We start from the raw sequence: 23,151 nt of genomic DNA, 5'->3' as shown, positions 1-23,151 counted from the left end.
ACTGGGTACTTCAGGTGCCAGGATTCAGATGCTTCAGGAAGGACAGGGAGGGTGGCAGAAGAGGTGGTGGAGTGGCACTGTTGATCAGGGACAGTGTCATGGCTGCAGAGAAGGAGGATGCCGTGGAGGGACTGCCAACAGAGTCTCTGTGGGTGGAAGTTAGGAATAGCAAAGGGTCGACAACTTTGCTGGGTGTTTTCTATAGGCCGCCCAATAGTGACAGGGAAGTTGAGGTGCAGATAGGGAAACAGATCCTGGAGAGATGTAGTAAATACAGAGTTGTCGTGATGGGAGACTTCAATTTCCCAAACATCGATTGGAATATCCCTAGGGTAAGGGGTTTGGATGGGGAGGAGTTTGTTAGGTGTGTTCAGGAGGGTTTCCTGACACAGTACGTGGATAAGCCTACGAGAGGAGAGGCTGTACTTGATCTGGTGCTGGCTAATGAACCAGGACAGGTGTCGGATCTCTCGGTTGGAGAGCATCTCGGGGATGGAGATCATAATTCTATCTCCTTCACGATAGCATTGGAAAGAGATAGGATCAGGCAGGCTAGGAAGGTGTTTGTCTGGAGTAAGGGGAAATATGAAGACATCAGGCAGAGTAAACTGGAAGGAGGTGTTCTTGGGGAAAAGTACTGAAGGAAGGTGGCAGATTTTCAAGGAATGTTTGACTGGAGCTCTGCACAACAACATTCCGTTGAGACAAGGAGGTTTTGGTAGGTCGCGGGAACCGTGGTGTACGAAGGTTGTGGTGAACCCAGTCAGGAAGAAAAGAAAGGTGTACAAAAGGTTCAGAGAGCTAGGAGATGGTAAGGATCTAGAGGAGTATAAGGCTTGTAGAAAGGAGCTTAAGGAAATTAGGAGAGCCAGAAGGGGTCATGAGAAGGCCTTGGCGGGTAAGATTAAGGAGAATCCCAAGGCCTTCTACAAATATGTGAAGAGTAAAAGGATGAGAAAAGAAGGGATAGGACCTATAAAAGGTGAAGGGGGAAAAGTCTGTGTGGAACCGGAAGAAATGGCAGAGGTGCTTAATGAGTACTTTGCCTCGGTATTCATGGTGGAAAGTGATCTGGGAGGTTGTACTACAGGTTTGCGGCAGACTGAAAAGATTGAGTATGTGTATGTTAAGAAAGAGGATGTGTTGGGACTTTTAAATTCTATCAAGATAGATAAGTTGCCGGGACCGGATGGGATGTACCCCGGGTTACTGTGGGAGGCGAGGGAAGTGATTGCAGAGCCCCTGGCGATGATCTTTGCGTCGTCGATGGAGACGGGAGAGGTTCCAGAGGATTGGAGGATTGCGGATATGATTCCTATTTTCAAGAAAGGGAACAGGGCTAGCCCGGGAAATTACCGACCAGTGAGTCTGACCTCAGTGGTTGGTAAGCTGATGGAGAGGATTCTGAGGGACAAGATTTATGAGTATTTAGAGAAGTTTAGAATGCTCAGAAATAGTCAACATGGTTTTGTCAAGGGCAGGTCGTGCCTTACGAGCCTAGTTGAGTTCTTTGAAAATGTGACTGAACACATTGACAAAGGAAGAGCGGTAGATGTGGTTTACATGGACTTCAGCAAGGCATTCGATAAGGTCCCCCATGCAAGACTTCTTGAGAAGGTGAGAGGGCATGGGATCCAAGGGGCTTTGGCCTTGTGGATCCAGAACTGGCTTGCCTGCAGAATGAAGTCTGACAACACCAGGTTTAAGTCCAACCAACTTATTTGATAATACGCTTACTAGCTTTCGGGGTTAGTCCCTTCCATGGAATGGAATGGAGAACTCTCCATTCACCTGACGAAGGGACTAACCCCGAAAGCTAGTGAATGTACTATCAAATAAATCGGTTGGACTTAAACCTGGTGTTGTCAGACTTTTTACTGTGTTTACCCCAGTCCAACGTCAGCATATCCACATCTTGCCCGCAGAAGGCAGAGAGTGGTTGTGGACGGGTCTTTTTCTGCATGGATGTCGGTCACCAGTGGAGTGCCCCAGGGATCTGTTCTAGGACCCTTGCTGTTTGTCATTTTCATAAATGACCTGGATGAGGAAGTGGAGAGACGGGTTAGCAAGTTCGCCGACGATACGAAGGTTGGTGGTGTTGTGGATAGTCTGGAGGGATGTCAGAATTTGCAGTAAGACACAGATAGGATGCAAGACTGGGCGGAGAAGTGGCAGATGGACTTCAACATGGATAAATGTGTCGTGGTCCATTTTGGCAGGACCAATGGGATGCAGGAGTACAATATCAAGGGTAGGACTCTTAGCTGTGTTGAAGAGCAGAAGGATCTTGGAGTCCAGGTCCATAGGACTCTTAAATCGGCCTCGCAGGTGGAGGATGTGGTCAAGAAGGCGTATGGTGTGCTAGCCTTCGTTAATCGAGGGATTGAGTTTAGGAGTCGGGAGGTAATGCTGCAACTTTATAAGACCCTTGCAGACCCCACTTGGAGTACTGTGCGCAGTTCTAGTCGCCTCGCTACAGGAAGGATGTGGAAGCTATTGAAAGGGTGCAGAGGAGATTTACAAGGATGTTGCCTGGACTGGGAGGCATGCCTTATGAAGATAGGTTGAGGGAGCTGGGACTCTTCTCCCTGGAGAGATGAAGGTTGAGAGGCGACCTGATAGAGGTTTATAAAATGTTGAAAGGAATAGACAGGGTGGATTCTCGGAGGCTATTTCCCAGGGCTGAAATGGTCACTACGAGAGGACACAGGTTTAAGGTGCTGGGAAGCAAGTACAGAGGAGATGTTAGGCGTAAGTTTTTCACTCAGAGGGTGGTGAGTGAATGGAATCGGCTGCTGTCGGATAAGGTGGAGGCGAACTCGCTGGGGTCTTTTAAAAGACTTCTGGATGAGTATATGGGATTTAATGGGGTTGGGAGTTACAGATAGTTCTGTGGCTTGGTAGGTATTGATGTGATCAGCGCAACTTGTGGGCCGAAGGGCCTGTTTGTGCTGTAGTGTTCTATGTTCTATGATATAGCCAGTACCCCATGAACCAGAGCCTATTTCCCCCACACCACTCTGAGCCATGCTTTGATTTTATTAATCCTCTGCTAAATTGTACATGTTTGGGTAATAATCCAGAGGATATGACATCTGAGGTTTTGCTTCTAAATTTGGTGCCTGTCTCTCCAAACTGACAATGTGGTGTCTACATCAACCATAAGCACTGGATCCTCCCCCATCCAATGCAGATTCCTCTTACTCCAACAATAACAAATTCATCTTTTTGTTCCTTAGCATCTTTCTGTAAACTCTCTATCAAAAGTCTCAATGTACCTTCATCACAAAGACTGCAGCCCTGCAAGAAGGCAAGTTCCCAACACCTTCTCAAGGACAATGTCAGCAGCCCTGATGTCCCAGAATGATAATTTTCCAAAATAATGCTGTGGGAACTCAACTGACAAACTGAGCTCTGAGCCCAGCATTACAACATGGTTTTGGAGATTCCTTTCTGCAAGGATCTTTCTCTGTTGATTAATAAGCTTCATGGTCAGAATACTAAATTTAACATGTTTGCAACCACTCCTCTTGAATTAGTGAATTCAGGTGAACACAAAGCACAACCGCAGCACTTCCAGCATCCGAGAACTGTTCAAACGAGCAGTTACTGCACACTCAGGATTTATAAATTTACACAATGCCTGAGGATTTAAGGAAGATTAACCTTGGTTTTATCATCCCATGTATTCCAGAGAAGAAATGGCAAGGTTCAAAGGCCCACACTCCTTATCAATTTAAAAAAAGTTATCACTTTGAAAACATGTAAAGAACTTTTTCATTAGCATCATGATTGTCAATAGATGGAATATGAATATCTTTGTGCCTTACAGAGGGTGGAAAAACCATCATCAACCCCTTCAGTTCCATATTCAGACTGAGATCGGCCGAGACCAACAGAGTAAGTCCTCTGCTTCCAGCTTCCCGAGCATGGCCTTTGATTGTTAATCTTTGACCCAGTACCTGCTAAAAGATTTAGAACACAGTGAGGCAAAAACCAAAATAATAAAATGTTTCAAAGCATTTGGAGAGGCAGGAAACTGAAATCCATTAAAATGTATCTTAATTTCCAAACTGGTGTTTGGTTGAATTATCAACCTTTGCTGTTGCTGCGAGCATTGTGGAATGTGGGTGGACAATTAGGTAGCTCAGAGTAAATACGGCACCAATCAGGATCATTTGAAATGATGAGAATTTGTCATGTCTCTTCAAAAAAGTCAGGATTTATCTCAATTCCGACTGCTTCTAGTTTCTACTAATTAAATTCTGCTTCCTCTACCAATCCTCAACCCCACCACTGTTTCCCCTCTCTCCCACTGCCAGTGGGGTCCCAATATTATCTCATTTTCAAAAGTACAATACTAATGTTCTCGATATATAGTCCATCAATCTGACTGGGTGGACATTGGCCATTATTAAGCAGTCATACACAGGATTAATGTACAATGCTGAAGGTGTGAAGAGCTCGATATCCTGAGGATGATTATTCATGCAGACACTATTATAATAGAACAGAGTAGGTCAAAAGATTTCAAACTGAAAAGAGATCTCGGGGTACATGTTCATAGCTCCTTGAAAGTGGGGTCACAGGTGGACAGGGTGGTGAAGAAGGCATTCGGCGTGCTTAGTTCCATCGGTCAGAACATTGAATACGGGAGTTGGGATGTCTTGTTGTACAAGACATTGGTAAGGCTACACTTGGAATACTGTGTACAATTTTAAACTAAAAAGAGCGCAGAAAAGATTTACTAGGATGCTACCGGGACTTGATGGATTGAGTTATAACATAAAACATAGAACAGTACAGCGCAATACAGGCTCTTCAGCCCTCGACGTTGTGCCGAGCTATGTCTGAACCCAAGATCAAGCTATCCCACTCTCTATCATTCTGGTGTGCTCCATGTGTCTATCCAATGATAGGCTCATGAAGAAAGTAAGGAGGTGTGGATAGAGGGAAATTTGGCCGATTGGATAAGTAACCGGCTATCTCATAGAAAACAGAGGGTGGTGGTGGAGGGAAAATTTTCAGACTGGAGGCCAGTTACCAGCGGTGTACCACAGGGATCAGTGCTGGGTCCTCTGCTATTTGTGATTTTTATCAATGACTTGGAAGAGGGGGCTGAAGGGTGGGTTAGTAAATTTGCTGATGACACCAAGATTGGTGGAGTAGTGGATGAGGTGGAGGGCTCTTGCCGGCTGCAAAGAGACATTGATAGGATGCAGAGCTGGGCTGAAAAGTGGCAGATGGAGTTTAACCCTGATAAGTGTGAGGTGATTCATTTTGGTAGGACAAACTTGAATGTGGATTACAGGATCAATGACAGGGTTCTGAGGAATAGAACATAGAACATAGAACACTACAGCACAAACAGGCCCTTCGGCCCACAAGTTGCGCCGACCACATCACCTACCAACCTACAGACCTATCTATAACCCTCAATCTCATTAAACCCCATATACTCATCCAGAAGTCTTTTAAAAGACCCCAGCGAGTTCGCCTCCACCACCACTGACGGCAGCCGATTCCATTCACTCACCACCCTCTGAGTGAAAAACTTACCCCTAACATCACTTCTGAACCTCCCTCCCCGCACCTTAAATCTGTGTCCTCTCGTAGCGACCATTTCAAACCGGGGAAATAGCCTCTGAGAGTCCACCCTATCTATTCCTCTCAACATTTTGTAAACTTCTATCAGGTCGCCTCTCAACCTTCGTCTCTCCAGGGAAAAGAGTCCCAGCTCCCTCAACCTAACTTCATAAGGCATGCCTCCCAGTCCAGGCAACATCCTTGTAAATCTCCTCTGCACCCTTTCAATAGCTTCTACATCTTTCCTATAGTGAGGCGACCAGAACTGCGCACAATACTCCAAATGAGGCCTGACAAGGGTCTTATAAAGTTCCAGCATTACCTCCCGACTCCTAAACTCAATCCCTCGATTAATGAAGGCCAGTACACCATACGCCTTCTTGACCACCTCCTCCACCTGCGAGGCCGATTTAAGAGTCCTGTGGACCCGGACCCCAAGATCCTTCTGCTCCTCAACACTACTCAGACTTCTGCCCTTAATAGTGTACTCGTTCATCCCGTTGGTTCTGCCAAAATGGACGACAACACATTTATCCGCGTTGAAGTCCATCTGCCACTTCTCCGCCCAGTCCTGCATCCTATCTATGTCCTGCTGCAACTTTTGCCATCCTTCCAGATCATCCACAACACCACCGACCTTCGTGTCATCAGCGAACTTACTTACCCATCCCTCCACTTCCTCATCCAGGTCATTTATGAAAATGACAAACAACAAGGGTCCCAGAACAGATCCTTGAGGCACTCCGCTGGTGACTGACCTCCATTCAGAAAAAGCCCCATCCACAACCACTCTCTGCCTTCTGCAGGCAAGCCAGTTCTGGATCCACAAGGCCAAAGGCCCTTGGATCCCATGCCCTCTCACCTTCTCAAGAAGTCTTGCATGGGGGACCTTATCAAACGCCTTGCTGAAGTCCATGTACACTACGTCCACGGCACTTCCTTCGTCAATGTGTTCAGTCACATTATCGAAGAACTCAACTAGGCTTGTAAGGCACGACCTGCCCTTGACAAATCCATGCTGACTATTCCTGATCATGTCAAACCTCTCCAAATGTTCGTAAATCTTGTCCCTCAGAAGCCTCTCCATCAGCTTACCAACCACTGAGGTCAGACTCACCGGTCGGTAATTTCCCGGGCTATCTCTGTTCCCTTTCTTAAAAATAGGAACTACATCCGCAATCCTCCAATCCTCTGGAACCTCTCCCGTCTCCATTGACGACGCAAAGATCATCGCCAGGGGCTCTGCAATCTCTTCCCTCGCCTCCCACAGTATCCTGGGGTACATCCCATCTGGTCCCGGCGACTTATCTACCTTGATAGAATTCAAAAGTTCCAACACATCCTCCTCCTTAATATTCACGTACTCAATCCTTTCCATCTGCTGCAAATCCATAACAAAATCTCCCAGATCGGCTTCCACCGTGAATACTGAGGCGAAGTACTCGTTAAGCACCTCCGCCATTTCTTCTGGTTCCACACAAACCTTTCCCCCCTCACCTTTTATCGGTCCTATCCCTTCTCTTCTTATCCTTTTACCTTTCACATATTTATAGAAGGCCTTGGGATTCTCCTTAATCTTACTCGCCAAGGTCTTCTCATGACCCCTTCTGGCTCTCCTAATTTCCCTTTTAAGTTCCCTCCTACAGTCCTTATACTCCTCAAGATCTTTAACATCTCCTAATTCCCTGAACCTCTTGTACACCTTCCTTTTCTTCCTGACTAGGTTCAACACATCCTTTGTGCACCACGGTTCCCTCGACCCACCAAACCCCCCTCGTCTCATCGGAACGTTGTCATTCAGAGCTCTAGACACACATTCCTTGAATATCTGCCACCTTCCTTCGGTACCTTTCCCTAAGAACGCCTCCTTCCAGTTTATTTGTCCAAGTAACTTCCTGACTTCTTCGTATCTCCCCTTACCCCAGACAAACGCCTTCCTAGCCTGCCTGATCCTATCTCGTTCCAACGCAATTGTGAAGGAGATAGAATTATGGTCACCATATCCAAGATGCTCTCCTACCGAAAGATCCATCACCTGCCCTGGTTCATTCGCCAGTACCAGGTCAAGTACAGCCTCTCCCCTCGTAGGCTTGTCCACATACTGCGTCAGGAAACCCTCCTGAACACACCTAACAAACTCCTCCCCATCTATACCCCTTACCCTAGGGATATTCCAGTCGATGTTTGGGAAATTGAAGTCTCCCATCACGACAACTCTGTTATTAAAACATCTCTCCAGAATCTGTTTCCCTATTTGCACTTCAACTTCCCTGTCACTATTGGGCGGCCTATAGATTACACCCAGCAAAGTTTTTGACCCTTTGCTGTTCCTAACTTCCACCCACAGAGATTCTGTAGACAATCCCTCCACGACATCCTCTTTCTCTGTAGCCATGACACTATCCCTGATCAACAGTGCCACGCCACCACCCCTTCTGCCACCCTCCCTGTCCTTCCTGAAGCACCTGAAGCCTGGCACCTGAAGTACCCAGTCCTGTCCCTGAGACATCCAAGTCTCCGTAATGGCCACCACATCACAATCCCAAACAGCTATCCACGCCCTAAGCTCATCTACCTTATTCACTATACTCCTTGCATTAAAATATATACACTTCAGCCCCTCAGTCTGGGCATTTCCCATCTCCACCACCTGTCTAACCTCCCTCGCATACTGCCTGCGGTCCTCCCCTACCTGGGAGCGAACCTCCTCCGTCCCAGTTTCCCCAACACAGTTCCCTCCCCCCATCCTTTCTAGTTTAAAGTCCCCCCGGTAGCCTTAGCCAGTCTTCCCGCCAAGATACTAGTCCCCCTGGTATTTAAGTGCCACCCGTCCCTACTATAGAGGTCCCACCTACCCCTAAAGAGGTCCCAGTGATCTAGGAACCGAAATCCCTGCCCTCTACACCAGTCCCTCAGCCACGCATTCACCCTCCACCTCATTTCATTTCTTCCCTCATTCTCCCTTGGCACAGGCAGCAATCCTGAGATTACTACCTTCGCTTTTCTCTTCCTCAGCTGCCTACCCAGTTCCCTATAGTCCTTTTTCACAAGTGCCTCCCTCTTCTTACCTACATCAGTAGTACCTATATGTACTACTACCTCCGGTTCCTCACCCTCCCCTTTCAGGATGTCTGGGACCCGCCCAGAGACATCCTGGATCCCAGCCCCAGGGAGACAAACCACCATCCGCGACTCCCTTCTACGTCCACAAAAACGCCTGTCTGCGCCCCTCACTGTGGAGTCCCCTATTAATACTACCTTTCTGCTTCCCTTTTTGATTTTTTGGCTCACTGGCTCAGCTCCAGAGAGCTGGCCATCGCTTCCTCCCTCAGATGAGCTGTCCCCCCCAGTAGTACTCAGGCCAGAGTACTTATTTTGAAGGGGGACATCCACCGGAGTGCTCCCCATCACCCGTGTTTTCCCCTTCCTAATGGTAACCCAAGTGCCCTCATCCCGTTGCCCTGGTGTGACTACCTGCTGGTAGCTCCTTTCTATAACCTCCTCACTCTCCCTAACTAGCCGAAGGTCCTCGAGCTGCATTTGCAGCTCCTTAACCTGGTTTCGTAGGGCCTGCAACTCCACACACCGAGCACAGGTGTGGATGTCTGGCAGGCCAGGAGCCTCCAAGACCTCCCACATGTTGCATTGGCAACAACATACAGGTCTCACACCCATACTTACCCCTTATAGCAACCCAGAGGAAAAAAGGAAAAAAAAAACTTACAACTTACCTTATCTCTTTGGCCCTGTGAGCCAAAGCACTTACAGCACACACAAATACAAAAGCAGTCTTACCAGCTCTCAGACAGAGCCCCTCTCTCTCTCTCTCTCTTTTTTTTTAGGTTAGGGGAGGGGGGAGGGCTGGGATACTCTACCCGTGTAGAGTATCGGGAAACCCCTCCCGTCTAATTTATAGTTGGGAAAAAAAAAACGCGACCCGAGTGCCCTCGCAACTACTTCCGGGGTCAAACCGGGGTCAAACTTAAAAAAAAACAATCAAAAAAAAAAACCACTAAAAAATAAAGTTAGTTTCTAAAAGAAAAAGTCGCTTTTACTCACCCACAGCTCTCCACTCTCAAATCGCAGCCTCTCTTCAATGCTCCCACGGAACAATGAGGCTGGACCCCCGAGGTGAGTAAACTTTTAAAGGTGAAAAAAAACGCGACCCGAGTGCCCTCGCAACTACTTCCGGGGTCAAACCGGGGTCAAACTTAAAAAAAAACAATCAAAAAAAAAAACCACTAAAAAATAAAGTTAGTTTCTAAAAGAAAAAGTCGCTTTTACTCACCCACAGCTCTCCACTCTCAAATCGCAGCCTCTCTTCAATGCTCCCACGGAACAATGAGGCTGGACCCCCGAGGTGAGTAAACTTTTAAAGGTGAAAAAAAAACGCGACCCGAGTGCCCTCGCAACTACTTCCGGGGTCAAACCGGGGTCAAACTTAAAAAAAAACAATCAAAAAAAAAAACCACTAAAAAATAAAGTTAGTTTCTAAAAGAAAAAGTCGCTTTTACTCACCCACAGCTCTCCACTCTCAAATCGCAGCCTCTCTTCAATGCTCCCACGGAACAATGAGGCTGGACCCCCGAGGTGAGTAAACTTTTAAAGGTGAAAAAAAAACGCGACCCGAGTGCCCTCGCAACTACTTCCGGGGTCAAACCGGGGTCAAACTTAAAAAAAAACAATCAAAAAAAAACCACTAAAAAATAAAGTTAGTTTCTAAAAGAAAAAGTCGCTTTTACTCACCCACAGCTCTCCACTCTCAAATCGCAGCCTCTCTTCAATGCTCCCACGGAACAATGAATGTGGAGGAACAGAGAGATCTTGGGGTTCATATACACAGATCTCTGAAGATTGCCACTCAAATGGATAGAGCTGTGAAGAAGGCTTATAGTGTGTTAGCGTTTATTAACAAGGGGTTTGAGTTTAAGAGCCGTGGGGTTATGCTGCAACTATACAGGACCTTGGTGAGACCACATTTGGAATATTGTGTTCAGTTCTGGTCACCTCACTATAAGAAGGATGTGGAAGCATTGGAGAGAGTGCAGAGGAGATTTACCAGGATGCTGCCTGGTTTGGAGGGTAGGTCTTATGAGGAAAGGTTGAGGGAGCTGGGGCTTTTCTCTTCAGAGCGGAGGAGGATGAGAGGCGACTTAATAGAGGTTTATAAGATGATGAGGGGGATACAGTGGACGTGCAGAGACTATTTCCTCGTGTGGATGTAGCTGTTACTAGGGGGGTATAACTATAAGGTTCATGATGGGAGCTACAGGAGGGATGTCCGAGGTAGGTTCTTTACTCAGAGAGTGGTTGGGGTGTGGAATAGACTGCCTGCTGTGATAGTGGAGTTGGACACTTTAGGAACTTTCAAGTTGTTATTGGATAGACACATGGAGCACTCCAGAATGATAGAGAGTGGGATAGCTTGATCTTGGGTTCAGACATAGCTCGGCACAACATCGAGGGCTGAAGAGCCTGTATTGTGCTGTACTGTTCTATGTTTTATGTTATAACTCAATCCATCAAATCCCAGTAGCATCCTAGTAAATCTTTTCTGCGCTCTTTTTAGTTTAAAATTGGAACCTTATCAAAAGCCTTAATAAAATCCATTATACGACATCAACTGCTCTACCTTCATCTACACACTTAGTTACCTTCTCAAAGAATTCAATCAAATTTGTGAGGCAAGACTTACCCTTCACGAAACCATGATGACTATCCTGGATTAAGCTGCATCTTTCCAAATGGTCATAAATCCTATCCCTCAGGACCTTTTCCATTAACTTACTGACCACCGAAGTAAGACGAACTGGCCTATAATTACCAGGGTCATTCCAATTTCCTTTCTTGAAGAGAGGAACAACATTCGCCACTCTCCAGTCCTCTGGCACAATCCCGTGGACAGTGAGGACCCAAAGGTCAAAGCTAAAGTCTCTGCGTTCTCTTCTCTTGCCTCCCAAAGTATCCTAGATATATCCCATCTGGCTCAGGGGATTTATTGACCCTCAGGTTTTTCAAAATTGCTAATACATCTTCCCTCAGAACATCTTTCTCCTCCAGCCTATCAGTCTGTATCACATTCTCATCCTCAAAAACATGGCCCCTCTCCTTAGTGAACACCGAAGAAAAGTATTCATTCGTCACCTCTCCTACCTCTTCTGACTCCATGCGCAAGTTCCCACTACTATCCTTGACTGACCCTAACTTCACCCTGGTTATTCTTTTATTTCTCACATAAGAGTAAAAAGCCTTGGGGTTTTTCTTTAGCTGATCTGCCAAGGACTTCTCATGCCCCCTCCTAGCTCTCCTAAGCCCTTTTTTTAAACTCCATTTCTTGCTACCTTGTAACCCTCAAGCGACCCAACTGAACCTTTTTTTTAACATCTTTACATACACTTCCTTTTCCCTCTTGACAAGACACTCAACCTCTTGTGAACCATGGTTCCCCCACTCAGCCATTTCCTCCCTGCCTGCAAGGGACATAGCTATCAAGGACACGCAGTGCTTGTTCCTTGAACAAGCGCTACTTTTCATTTGTGCCCATACCTGATAGTTTCTGTTCCCATCTTACGCTCCCTAATTCTTGCCTAATCGCATCATAATTACCCCTCCCCCAATTATAAACCTTGCCCTGCCATGTGACCCTAGAACATAGAACAGTACAGCACAGTACAAAAGGAGAGGCTGGATAGACTGGGACTTTTTTCTCTGGAGTGTAGGAGGCTGAGGGGTGACCTTATAGAGGTCTATAAAATAATGAGGGGCACAGATCAGCTAGACAGTCAATATCTTTTCCCAAAGGAAGGGCGGTCTAAAACTAGAGGGCATAGGTTTAAGGTGAGAGGGGAGAGATACAAAAGTGTCCAGAGGGGCAATTTTTTCACACAGAGAGTGGTGAGTGTCTGGAACAAGCTGCCAGAGGCAGTAGTAGACGTGGGTACAATTTTGACTTTTAAAAAGCATTTAGACAGTTACATGGTTATGATGGGTATAGAGGGATACGAGCCAAATGCAGGCAACTGGGATTAGCTGAGGGGTTTCAAAAAAAAAGGTCGGCATGAACAAGTTGGGTCGAAGGGCCTGTTTCCACGCTGTAAACCTCTATGACTCTATGAATTCGGAGTCTCAGAAGGTAAGTTGCAAAATTCTGTCAGATTTAAAACATTATGAAACATGAGTTGCACACTTTTGATATCCTGGAAGATAAGTTAATGTAAAGAAGATGGCACAGTGGTTGGCACTGCTGCCTCACAACGCCAATGACCCAGGTTTGATTCCCGGCTTGGATCACTGTATGTATGGAGTTTACGCGTTCTCCCTGTGTCTGTGTGGGTTTGGTACTCTTCCACAGTCCAAAGATGTGCAGGTTAGGTGGATTGGCCATGCTAAATTGATCCTTAGTGTCTTGGGATCAGCAGGGGAAAGATGAGCAGTCACAGGAATAGGGACTGAGTGGGATTGTGGTTGGTGCAGACTTGATGGGCTGAATGGCCTCACTCTGCACTGTAAGATTGCATAAGATATGAACAGGAAGACAAGATTGCAGCTTGATACAATTGAATGGATTCAGAATTATCAAATAGCAGAAATAAGGATAGCAAATGTTGTCCCCTTGTTCAAGAAGGGGAGTAGAGATCATCCTGGGAATTATAGACCGGTGAGCCTTACTTCTGTTGTGGGCAAAGTTTTGGAAAGAATTATATGGGATAGGATTTATAATCATCTAGAGAGAAATAAATTGATTAGGGATAGTCAACACGGTTTTGTGAAGGGTAGGTTGTGCCTCACAAACCTTATCGAGTTCTTTAAAAAGGTGACCAGAGAGGTGGATAAGGGTAAGGCAGTTGACGTGGTGTATATGGATTTTAGCAAAGCGTTTGATAAGGTTCCCCATGGTAGGCTACTGCAGAAAATGCAGATGCATGGGATTGAGGGTGATTTAGCAGTTTGGATCAGGAATTGGCTAGCTGATAGAAGACAGAGGGCGGTGGTTGATTGGAAATATTCAACCTGGAGTTCAGTTACAAGTGGTGTACCTCAGGGATCTGTTTTGGGGCCACTGCTGTTTGACATTTTTATAAATGACCTAGATGAGGGTGTAGAAGGATGGGTTAGTAAATTTGCTGACGACACCAAAGTCGGAGGAGTTATAGACAGTGAGGATGGATGTTACAGTTTGCAGAGGGACATAGATAAGCTGCAGAGCAGGGCTGAGAGGTGGCAAATGGAGTTTAATGCGGAAAAGTGTGAGGTGATTCACTTTGGTAAGAGTAACAGGAGTACAGAATATAGGGCTAACGGAAGGACTCTTGGTAGTGTCGACGAGCAGAGAGATCTTGGGGTACATGTTCACAGATCCCTGAAAGTTGGCACCCAAGTTGATAAGGTTGTTAAGAAGGCGTACGGTGTGTTAGCTTTTATTGGTAGAGGGATTGAATTTTGGAGCCGTGAGGTCATGTTACAACTGTACGAAACTCTGGTGCGGCCGCACTTGGAGTATTGCGTACAGTTCTGGTCGCCACATTATAAGAAGGATGTGGAGGCATTGGAAAGGGTGCAGAGGAGGTTTACCAGGATGTTGCCTGGTATGGTGGGCAGGTCTTATGAGGAAAGGCTGAGGGACTTGAGGTTATTTTCGTTAGAGAGAAGAAGGTTAAGAGGTGACCTAATTGAGGCATACAAGATGATCAGAGGGTTAGATAGGGTGGACAGTGAGACCCTTTTTCCTCAGATGGTGATGGCTAACACGAGGGGACATAGCTTTAAATTAAGGGGTAGTAATTATAGGACGGATGTCAGAGGTAGGTTCTTTACTCAGAGGGTAGTAAGGGCGTGGAATGCCCTGCCTGCAGCAGTTGTGGACTCGCCAACTTTAAGGGCGTTCAAATGGTCAGTGGATAGGCATATGGATAACACTGGAATAGTTTAGGTTAGAGGGTCATTAGACTGGTTCCACTGGTCGGCGCAACATCGAGGGCCGAAGGGCCAGTACTGCGCTGGAATGTTCTATGTTCTATGTTCTATAAGAACCTGTGATAATGTCTAATTTACAGTAAAACGACAACACAATATTTTTCAACAAAGTCTCAAGTTATTAAAATGAATTCATCCAAATACCTGTAATTTTCTTACTTTCAGGAAATGCAGGCTATCAGAATGGATAATTGTGTAGTACTTGCACAGCTGTGTAACATCTCTTCAGGAATATTGAGGGCTGTTGAATATTAATTATTCCTGATTTATAACTATAATATTCTCCTGTCTGTGGCTCCTGAACCTTTCCATCAGCATAGCTAAAGTTATTACACTTCACCAAGGGAAAAGTTTATACGTTTTACAATTGCATTCGATTTCATTCTCAAAATGGACATAGAAACAAAGAAACGAGAAGCAGGAGGAACCGTTCGACTGATCATCGAGTTCAATATCCTGATCGCCCCCTTCTCCCCATATTCCTCGATCCCTTTAACCCTCAAGAGCGAAATCTAATTTCTTCTTCAAATCAGACAACATTTTGGCCTCAACTACTTTCTGTGAGAGTGGATTCCACAAATTTACCACCCTCCGAGCAAAGAAATTTCTCCTCACCTCAGTTCTAAAAGATTTATCCCTTATCCTCAAACTATGACTCCTTGTTCCGGACTCCCTCACCACTGGGAAAATTCTTTCTGAATCTACCCTGTTAGAACTTTATAAGTTTCTGTGAGATCCCCTCTCACTCTTCTGAACTCCAATGAATGTAATCCTAACTGACTTAGTCTCTCCTCATAGGACAGACCTGTCACCCCAGCAATCAGCCTAGTAAACCTTTGCTGTACTCCCTCTGTAGCAAAGACATCCTTCCTCAGGTAAGGATACTAAAACCACAAAAAATATTCCAAGTGTAGCCTCACCAACGCCCTGTACAATTGCAGTAAAACATCCCTATCCATCTATTCAACTCCTCTCACCAATATACCATTTGCCTTTTTATTACTGCCTGCTGCATCTGTACTTTCAGCAACTGATGCATCAGGACTCCAAGGTCTCACTGAGTGTCCACCTCGTTTAATCTCATTGCTCTAACTCCTGAGGAATGGGAGGGTTTGTCAAGACAGTGTGTCTATTGCCAATAATGGAAAGTTTCTAGGGATCAAGGAGCACAGAATTCTGACATTGGTATATCAGAAAATACAGAGCAGATGGAAATGTCCATCTAAGCATCCACCCACCCTCAGCAGAAAGGACTGAACTTATTATACCAGGGAGAAAATGAAACTTTTCATTGCAGCATCGAAGATCGATTGAAATCATAGAATCACATCTTTGAATCCCGACAGCCCGTCGAGACTACACCGTTAACAATCCCTCTCAGCCCCTATCCCCGTAATCTCATGTATTTACTCTGCTCATGCAGCTGACACGAAGGGGCAATTTAGCATGGCCAATCAACCTAATCTGCACATCTTTGGATTGTGGGAGGAAACCAGAGCACCTGGAGGAAACACACACAGACATGGGGAGAACATGCAAACTCCACACAGACAGTGACCCAAGCCAGAATTGAACCTGGGTTCCTGGCTCTGTGAGGCAGCAATGCTAACCATTGTGTCACCATGCCATCCTTCAACTCAAAGTAACTCACAACAAGACAGTACCTGTACTTGAATATGAGATAATGTTTGGTAGATATCCATTGTTGTCAAGATACATGGGTACGAATGTTGTGTACTTGCTAATGATATTACACGCCTTGCTTGTGTGAACTGCGCTCAGCTGGTACCTTCTTCCAGAGCCTGCAAAATAAAAGGCAAAGCAAAATGCAAACATTGCTTTTCTGATCATTTAAGAAAGATCATTGTCAATACATTTTCCATCCACGAGCACTTTCAGTCCCTTCATGCACCATTCGTACAAAATAGAAACCTAATGATTATTTAGTAAAACATAAATGCTAGGTGCTCCAAGGTCCACGGAGTAAATAATACGTCCATGGCATTTCAAACATCCGGGTTATAAGTCATCTCAACAGAAAGTGACAGGCCACGTGAGTTCATGAAACAAAGTGTACTGGATACTTAGGGTTGCATTTTAATTAAATCCAACTACTAGAGTTGGATGAATTTATGAGGAAAGTGTTGTAGTAATGTAAAATAAGCATGTGGGTGTCGTCCCCTCCTGCTGGAATGTAAAATAGTTCTGAAAGGGTGACTGGAGACTAAATTCACAATCCATCATAAAGGAATGTTCTTGGATTTGAATCAGTGACCATCTGGACATGAAATTGCACCAACAACAATCCCTCCCAACCCCTATCACCATAACCCCATGTATTTACCCTGCTAATGCCCCCGACACTAAGGGGAAATTTATCCTGGTCAATCAGCCTAACCCATGCATCTTTGGAATGTGAGCGGAAACCTGAGCACCTGGAGAAAACCCATGCAGACATGGGGAGAACATGCAAGCTCCACACAGGCAGTGGCCCAAAGCCGGAATTGAACCTGAGACCACCTGGATATGAAATTGCAATTAAGGTTGCAAACATGAGGGCTGCTATATTTTTTGTCATTTAAACTATGTTTCCAGTCCAGGGAAACTTCCAAACAGCAACATTAAAGGAAATTGGAGAGCAAATTAGGATTGCATTTCTTATACTTTACAGAAGATTGTTAGATTCAGAAATAATACCAAAGGATTTTAAGGTAGCATGATATGCAAAGGGAGAAATCTTATAAGAATATCTATTCTCTAACAGAAGAAGTAAGGACAAAGCAAATCATTACAAGCCAGGGACTTTAACAGCAGCTGTGTGAAAATTGTTAGGATCTACCATTCGGAACAGAGTGACACTGGCAAAAGGATAAGTTGATTGGAGCGAGTCGGCATTATTTTATGAATGAATAGGTGATTTTGAACTTTGAAGAATGAATTACTATAGATGAAGAGGAACAATGCATCATGGATTATATAGATGGGTTTCAGAAGCTCAAGATGAGGCTAACTCCAGAAAGACGCTTGGAGTGAACATAAGAACATAAGAAATAGGAGCAGGAGTAGGCCATCTAGCCCTTCAAGCCTGCCCCGCCATTCAATAAGATCATGGCTGATCTGAAGTGGCTCAGTTCCACTTTCCCGCTTTCTCCCCATAATCCTTAATTTCCTTGTCTATCAGAAATCTATCTAACCATGACTTAAATATATTCAACGAGGTAGCCTCCACCACTTCAATGGGCAGAGAATTCCAGAGATTCACCACCCTTTGAGTGAAGAAGTTCCTCCTCAACTCCGTTCTAAACTGCGCCCCCCCCTTATTTTGAGGCTGTGCTCTCTAGTCCTGCTATCCTTTCTAAGCGGGAAGAATCTCTCTATCTCTACCCTATCTAGCCCCTTCATTATCTTGTAAGTCTCAATAAGATCCCCCCTCAGCCTTCTAAACTCTAACGAGTACAGACCCAGTCTATTCAATTTCTCCTCATAAGCTAACCCCCTCATCTCCGGTATCAGCCTGGTGAACCTTCTCTGCACTCCCTCCAAGGCCAAAATATCCTTTCACAAATAAGGGGACCGAAACTGCACACAGTACTCCAGCTGCGGCCTCACCAGTGCCCTGTACAGTTGCAGCAAGACCTCCCTGCTTTTATATTCTATCCCCCTCGCTATAAAGGCCAACATCCCATTCGCCTTCTTGATCACCTGCTGCACCTGCAGACTGGGTTTTTGCGACTCGTGCACAAGGACTCCCAGGTCCCTCTGCACCGTAGCATGCTGCAGCTTTTCACCCTTTAAATAATAATCCCTCCTACTATTATTTCTACCAAAGTGGATAACCTCACATTTGCTAATGTTATACTCCATCTGCCAGGTCCTCGCCCACTCACTCAGCCTATCCAGATCCCCCTGCAGACTTTCCGCACCCTCCACGCAATTTGATTTTCCACTCATCTTCGTGTCATCTGCAAATTTTGTTACCCTACACTCAGCCCCCTCCTCCGGATCGTATATATAAATGGTAAACAGTCGAGGCCCCAGCACCGATCCCTGTGGCACTCCACTAGTCACCAACCGCCAACCAGAAAAGCACCCATTTATTCCAACTCTCTGTTTCCTGTTAGATAACCAATCCTCAATCCACACTAACACCTTACCCCCAACTCCATGCCCCCTGACCTTCTGCAGCAACCTTTTGTGAGGCACCTTATCGAGTGGGAGGCACAAATGTGAAAATTGGCTGGATGAAGAAACAGAAAGAGCACCTTTAAATCAGGGGACATTGGCAGCAGCTGTTTCCCAGGCCACAGCAGGTAAATGAAAAACTGCAATGTCTCAGGGAGCCTGACTGGAAAGGAACATTGGTTGATTAGGCCACATTTGGAATACTGTGTCCCGTTCTGGTCGCCACACCACCAGAAGGACGTGGAGGCTTTGGAGAGAGTGCAGAGAAGGTTTACCAGGATGTTGCCTGGTATGGAGGGTCTTAGCTATGAGGAGAGATTAGGTAAACTGGGGTTGTTCTCCCTGGAAAGACGGAGGGTGAGGGGAGACCTAAAAGTCGTGTATAAAATGATGAAGGGTATAGATAGAGTGAATAGTGGGAAGCTTTTTCCCAGGCCAGAGGTGACAAACACAAGGGGTCACAAATTCAAGGTGAGGGGGGCAAGGTTCAACACAGATGTCAGGGGGTCATATTTTACACAGAGGGTGGTGGGACCTGGAATGCACTGCCAAGCAAGGTGGTTGAGGCAGACACACCGGGATCGTTTAAGACTTATCTAGATAGCCACATGAGCAGACTGGAAATAGAGGGACACAAACAAACGATCTAGTTGGACGCATGAACAGCACAGGCTTGGGGGGGGCCGAAGGGCCTGTTCCTGTGCTGTATTGTTCTTTGTTCTTGTTTAATTACTATTGTGGTGTACACACTAGTCCCTGCCTGGGATTACGGTTCAGCAGGCCCAGTGTATCCAAACAGGTGCCAGAGTGTAGCGACTAGGGAATTTTCTCAGTGTCTTTGTTGCAGTGTTAATGTAAATCTACTTGTGACTAATAAATAAACTTTAAACTTTTAAAAGGCTCAGGTACTGAGTTCCAGCTGGGCAGGTCACTGCCTGTTATCACAGAAACACATTCTCAACCAGCTCCACAGAAAGGTCCATCAGTGTTTTCACATGGGCCTCATGATCTCTCCACCACCACTGCGCCCCCCCCCCCATGCCTCTTCCCCCTCCACCCTGTCTCTCCCTCCTCCTGGGGGCAGTTAATGGCCATTGTGGGACTGCAGGAGGTTCCAGAAGACTGGCTAGTGGGGTCAGTCTTGCTGAGCCACTCAAACAGAGTCCAATGGGGGGGGGGGGGGGGGGGGGGAAGAGGGGATTGTGGGGCTACCACAGGGCACCTGATCAGAAGCACCCCCGCCCCCCCGCCCCACCCCACATCCCCAATCCTTGGAAACTGACGGCATTTACTGGACGTCCTCCCCATTAGGTCTCTCTGCCATTGGTTGAATACCAGTGGTGGGACGAGGCCTTTAGTGGACATTACTTTGTCACATGAGGGTGGCAAGACCACCCTCATTAACCCCCACGCATGACTTAACTGGAAAGAGTCAGGAAGCTTGTGCACTCCTCTCACCCACTCAAACTCCCAGCCTGTGCCCACTGGTGAGGGCAGCTGGGGGTGAAGTTCAGCCCTCTGTCACACAGTTTATACTCTCTCTATCATTGCCATGCGTCCCCCGGCACTCACTTCAATATCTCCATCCCCTCAATTCTCACCATGTTCGATTTCACATTCTTTTTCAGCCATTTGTTCAAAATCTCGAATGATGGACCTTGCTGCCAAATGATGAATTGTTTCATTCCATAAATCCCGCTGCTCAGCATCACAATTTGTATTGTGGTGAAGAAAAGATTGAAGATCAAATGCAACTTCCCACTGGATAACTTCACCACAAACTAGGCCGGAAATCACTGCTCTGCAGTCAGATGTGGAGGCTGGACTGAAGCTCAGAGACAGGTCTGGGAACTCAAAGGCTGATTCAACCTCCAGCATTGAGGATAGATGGTGAGACTGTCCTGTAAAAATGGTCAAAATCATATCAAACATTAGGCATTCAGTGCAAAGATATCAGATATATGTTTATATCCAAGACAGAATGACCTGAGAAAGCATCAAATTCCTGAGAAGATCCCAACAGGGAAGGTGAGATGAAGATATAAGAAAGTTCAAGCAATAAACTTTAGAAAAGATAGAATGAAAAGGACAGTGTTTACACACGCATTTTATTTTTTATTTTAAAATGATATAAATATTTGCTTTGTGAATTGATTGCTGCCAGGACTTTGCATGTTGCATTTATATAACATTTCACAGAGGCTCCAGAATCTTTGAACAAAGAGAACTGACACCAACATGAGGAATGGGGAAGGGAATGCAGGGAGCAGGGAGACATGGGGAAAGCTGCAGGGAGCAGGGAGACATGGGGAAAGCTGCAGGGAGCAGGGAGACATTGGGAAAGCTGCAGGGAGCAGGGAGACATGGGGAAAGCTGCAGGGAGCAGGGAGACATTGGGAAAGCTGCAGGGAGCAGGGAGACATGGGGAAAGCTGCAGGGAGCAGGGAGACATGGGGAAAGCTGCAGGGAGCAGGGAGACATGGGGAAAGCTGCAGGGAGCAGGGAGACATGGGGAAAGCTGCAGGGAGCAGGGAGACATGGGGAAAGCTGCAGGGAGCAGGGAGACATGGGGAAGTGAATAGAGAATTTTGAATGGAGAGAACTCATTGAACAGACAACACCTGTGGTGAGATGGAGGGAGTGACTGGAAGAAAGTGGCTGGATCAGGCATGGAAAGATTTGAAATTCTGTAGGCTGGGATAGGGGGGGCAATGGGCATTGAAGAGGAAGCGTGGGATGGGAATTTAAAATGAACGCAATGTAGCATCTTTGAATTAAGAAAGAGTCAACAATTGGAAGGTCAGCTTGTAAGGTGTCAGATGTCAAATTCTGATGTGGGGCTTGTGCAGAAAGACATAAGAACTAGGTGCAGGAGTCGGCCATCTGGCCCTTCGAGCCTGCTCCGCCATTCAATAAGATCATGGCTGATCTTTTCATGGACTGAACTCCACATACCTGCCTGTTCACCATAACCCTTAATTCCTTTACTGTTCAAAAATCTATCTATCTTTGCCTTAAAAACATTCAAGGAGGGAGCCTCAACTGCTTCACTGGACAGGGAGTTCCACAGATTCACAATGCCTTGGGTGAAGAATCTTCCTCCTCAACTCAGTCCTGAATCTGCTCCCCCTTATTTTGAGGCTCTGCCCCCTATTTCTAGTTTCACCTGCCACTGGAAACAATCTCCCTTCTGCTATCTTATCTATTCCCTTCATAATCTTATATGTTTCTATAAGATCCCCCTCTTTCTTCTAAATTCCAATGAGTATAGCCCCAGTCTACTCAGCCTGTCTCCATAAGCCAACCCTCCGGAATCAACCTAGTGAATCTCCTCTGCACCCCCTCCAGTGCCAGTATATCCTTTCTTAAGTAAGGAAACCAAAACTGTACACAGTACTCCAGGAGTGGCCTCATCAGTATCTTGTACAGCTGAAGCATAACCTCGCTGTTTTTAAACTCCACCCATCAAGCAATGAAGGACAAAATTCCATCTGCCTTCTTAATTACCCACTGTAGCTGCAAACCAACTCCTTGAGATTCCTGCACAAGGACACCCAGGTCCCTCTGTACAGCAGCATGCTGTAGTTTCTTTTTACCATTTAAATAATAGTCATTTTGCAGTTATTCCTACCAAAATGGATGACCAACATTGTACTTCATCTGCCAGATCCTTGCCTACTTAAACTATCTATATCCCTTTGCAAACGTTGTGTCCTCTGCACACTTTGCTCTATCACACATTTTAGTGTCATATGTGAACTTGACACACTACACTTAGTCCCCAACTCCAAATCATCAATGTAAATCGTAAAAAAATGCGGTCCCAACACTGATCCTTGAGGCACACCACTAGTCACTGATCGCCAACCAGGAAAACACCCATTTAATCCAACTCTTTGCTTTCTGCTTGTTAACTAATTCTCTATCCATGCTAACACATTACCCCTAACACCCTGCACCTTTATCTTACGCAGCAGTCTTTGGTGCGGCACTTTGTCAAATGCCTTCTGGAAATCCAGATATACCACATCCACAGGTTCCCCATTGTCCACTGCGCTTGTAATGTCCTTAAAGAATTCCACCAAATTAGTTAAGCATGACCTTCCCTTCACGAACCCATTCTGTGTCTGCCTGATGGGCAATTTATATCCAGAAGTCTCATTATTTCTTCCTTGATGATAGGTTCAAGCATTTTCCCTTCTACAGAAGTTAAGCTAACCGGCCTATAGTTACCTGTGTTTTGTCTACCTCCTTTTTTAAACAGTGGCGTCACATTTGCTGTTTTCCAATCTGTGGGAACCACCCGAGTCCAGTGAATTTTGGTAAATTACCATGAATGCATTTTCTATTTCTCCTGCCATCTCTTTTGAGGATGCATTCCAACAGGGCCAGGAAACTTGTCTACTTTTA

General features: G+C 45.8%; 1 protein-coding gene across 1 annotated transcript in view; it reads right to left on the bottom strand.

Annotated features, from left to right (window-relative positions):
* The window catches only part of vwa5b1 (von Willebrand factor A domain containing 5B1), a 271,845-nt gene that overhangs the window by 47,521 nt on the left and 201,173 nt on the right, over positions 1-23,151 (bottom strand). The window contains exons 15-17 of the mRNA XM_080215008.1: positions 20,343-20,642; positions 16,224-16,361; positions 3,831-3,962 (exon numbers count right to left, since the gene is read on the bottom strand). Of these exons, the coding sequence (XP_080071134.1) occupies positions 3,831-3,962; positions 16,224-16,361; positions 20,343-20,642 (570 nt within the window). The remainder of the gene's footprint in view (positions 1-3,830; positions 3,963-16,223; positions 16,362-20,342; positions 20,643-23,151) is intronic.

This window comes from Carcharhinus amblyrhynchos, chromosome 30 (genome assembly GCF_965287045.1).
Source record: "Carcharhinus amblyrhynchos chromosome 30, sCarAmb.v2.hapA, whole genome shotgun sequence".
NCBI classification, from domain to species: Eukaryota; Metazoa; Chordata; class Chondrichthyes; order Carcharhiniformes; family Carcharhinidae; genus Carcharhinus; species Carcharhinus amblyrhynchos.
This window is presented reverse-complemented; position numbering and strand designations above follow the sequence as displayed.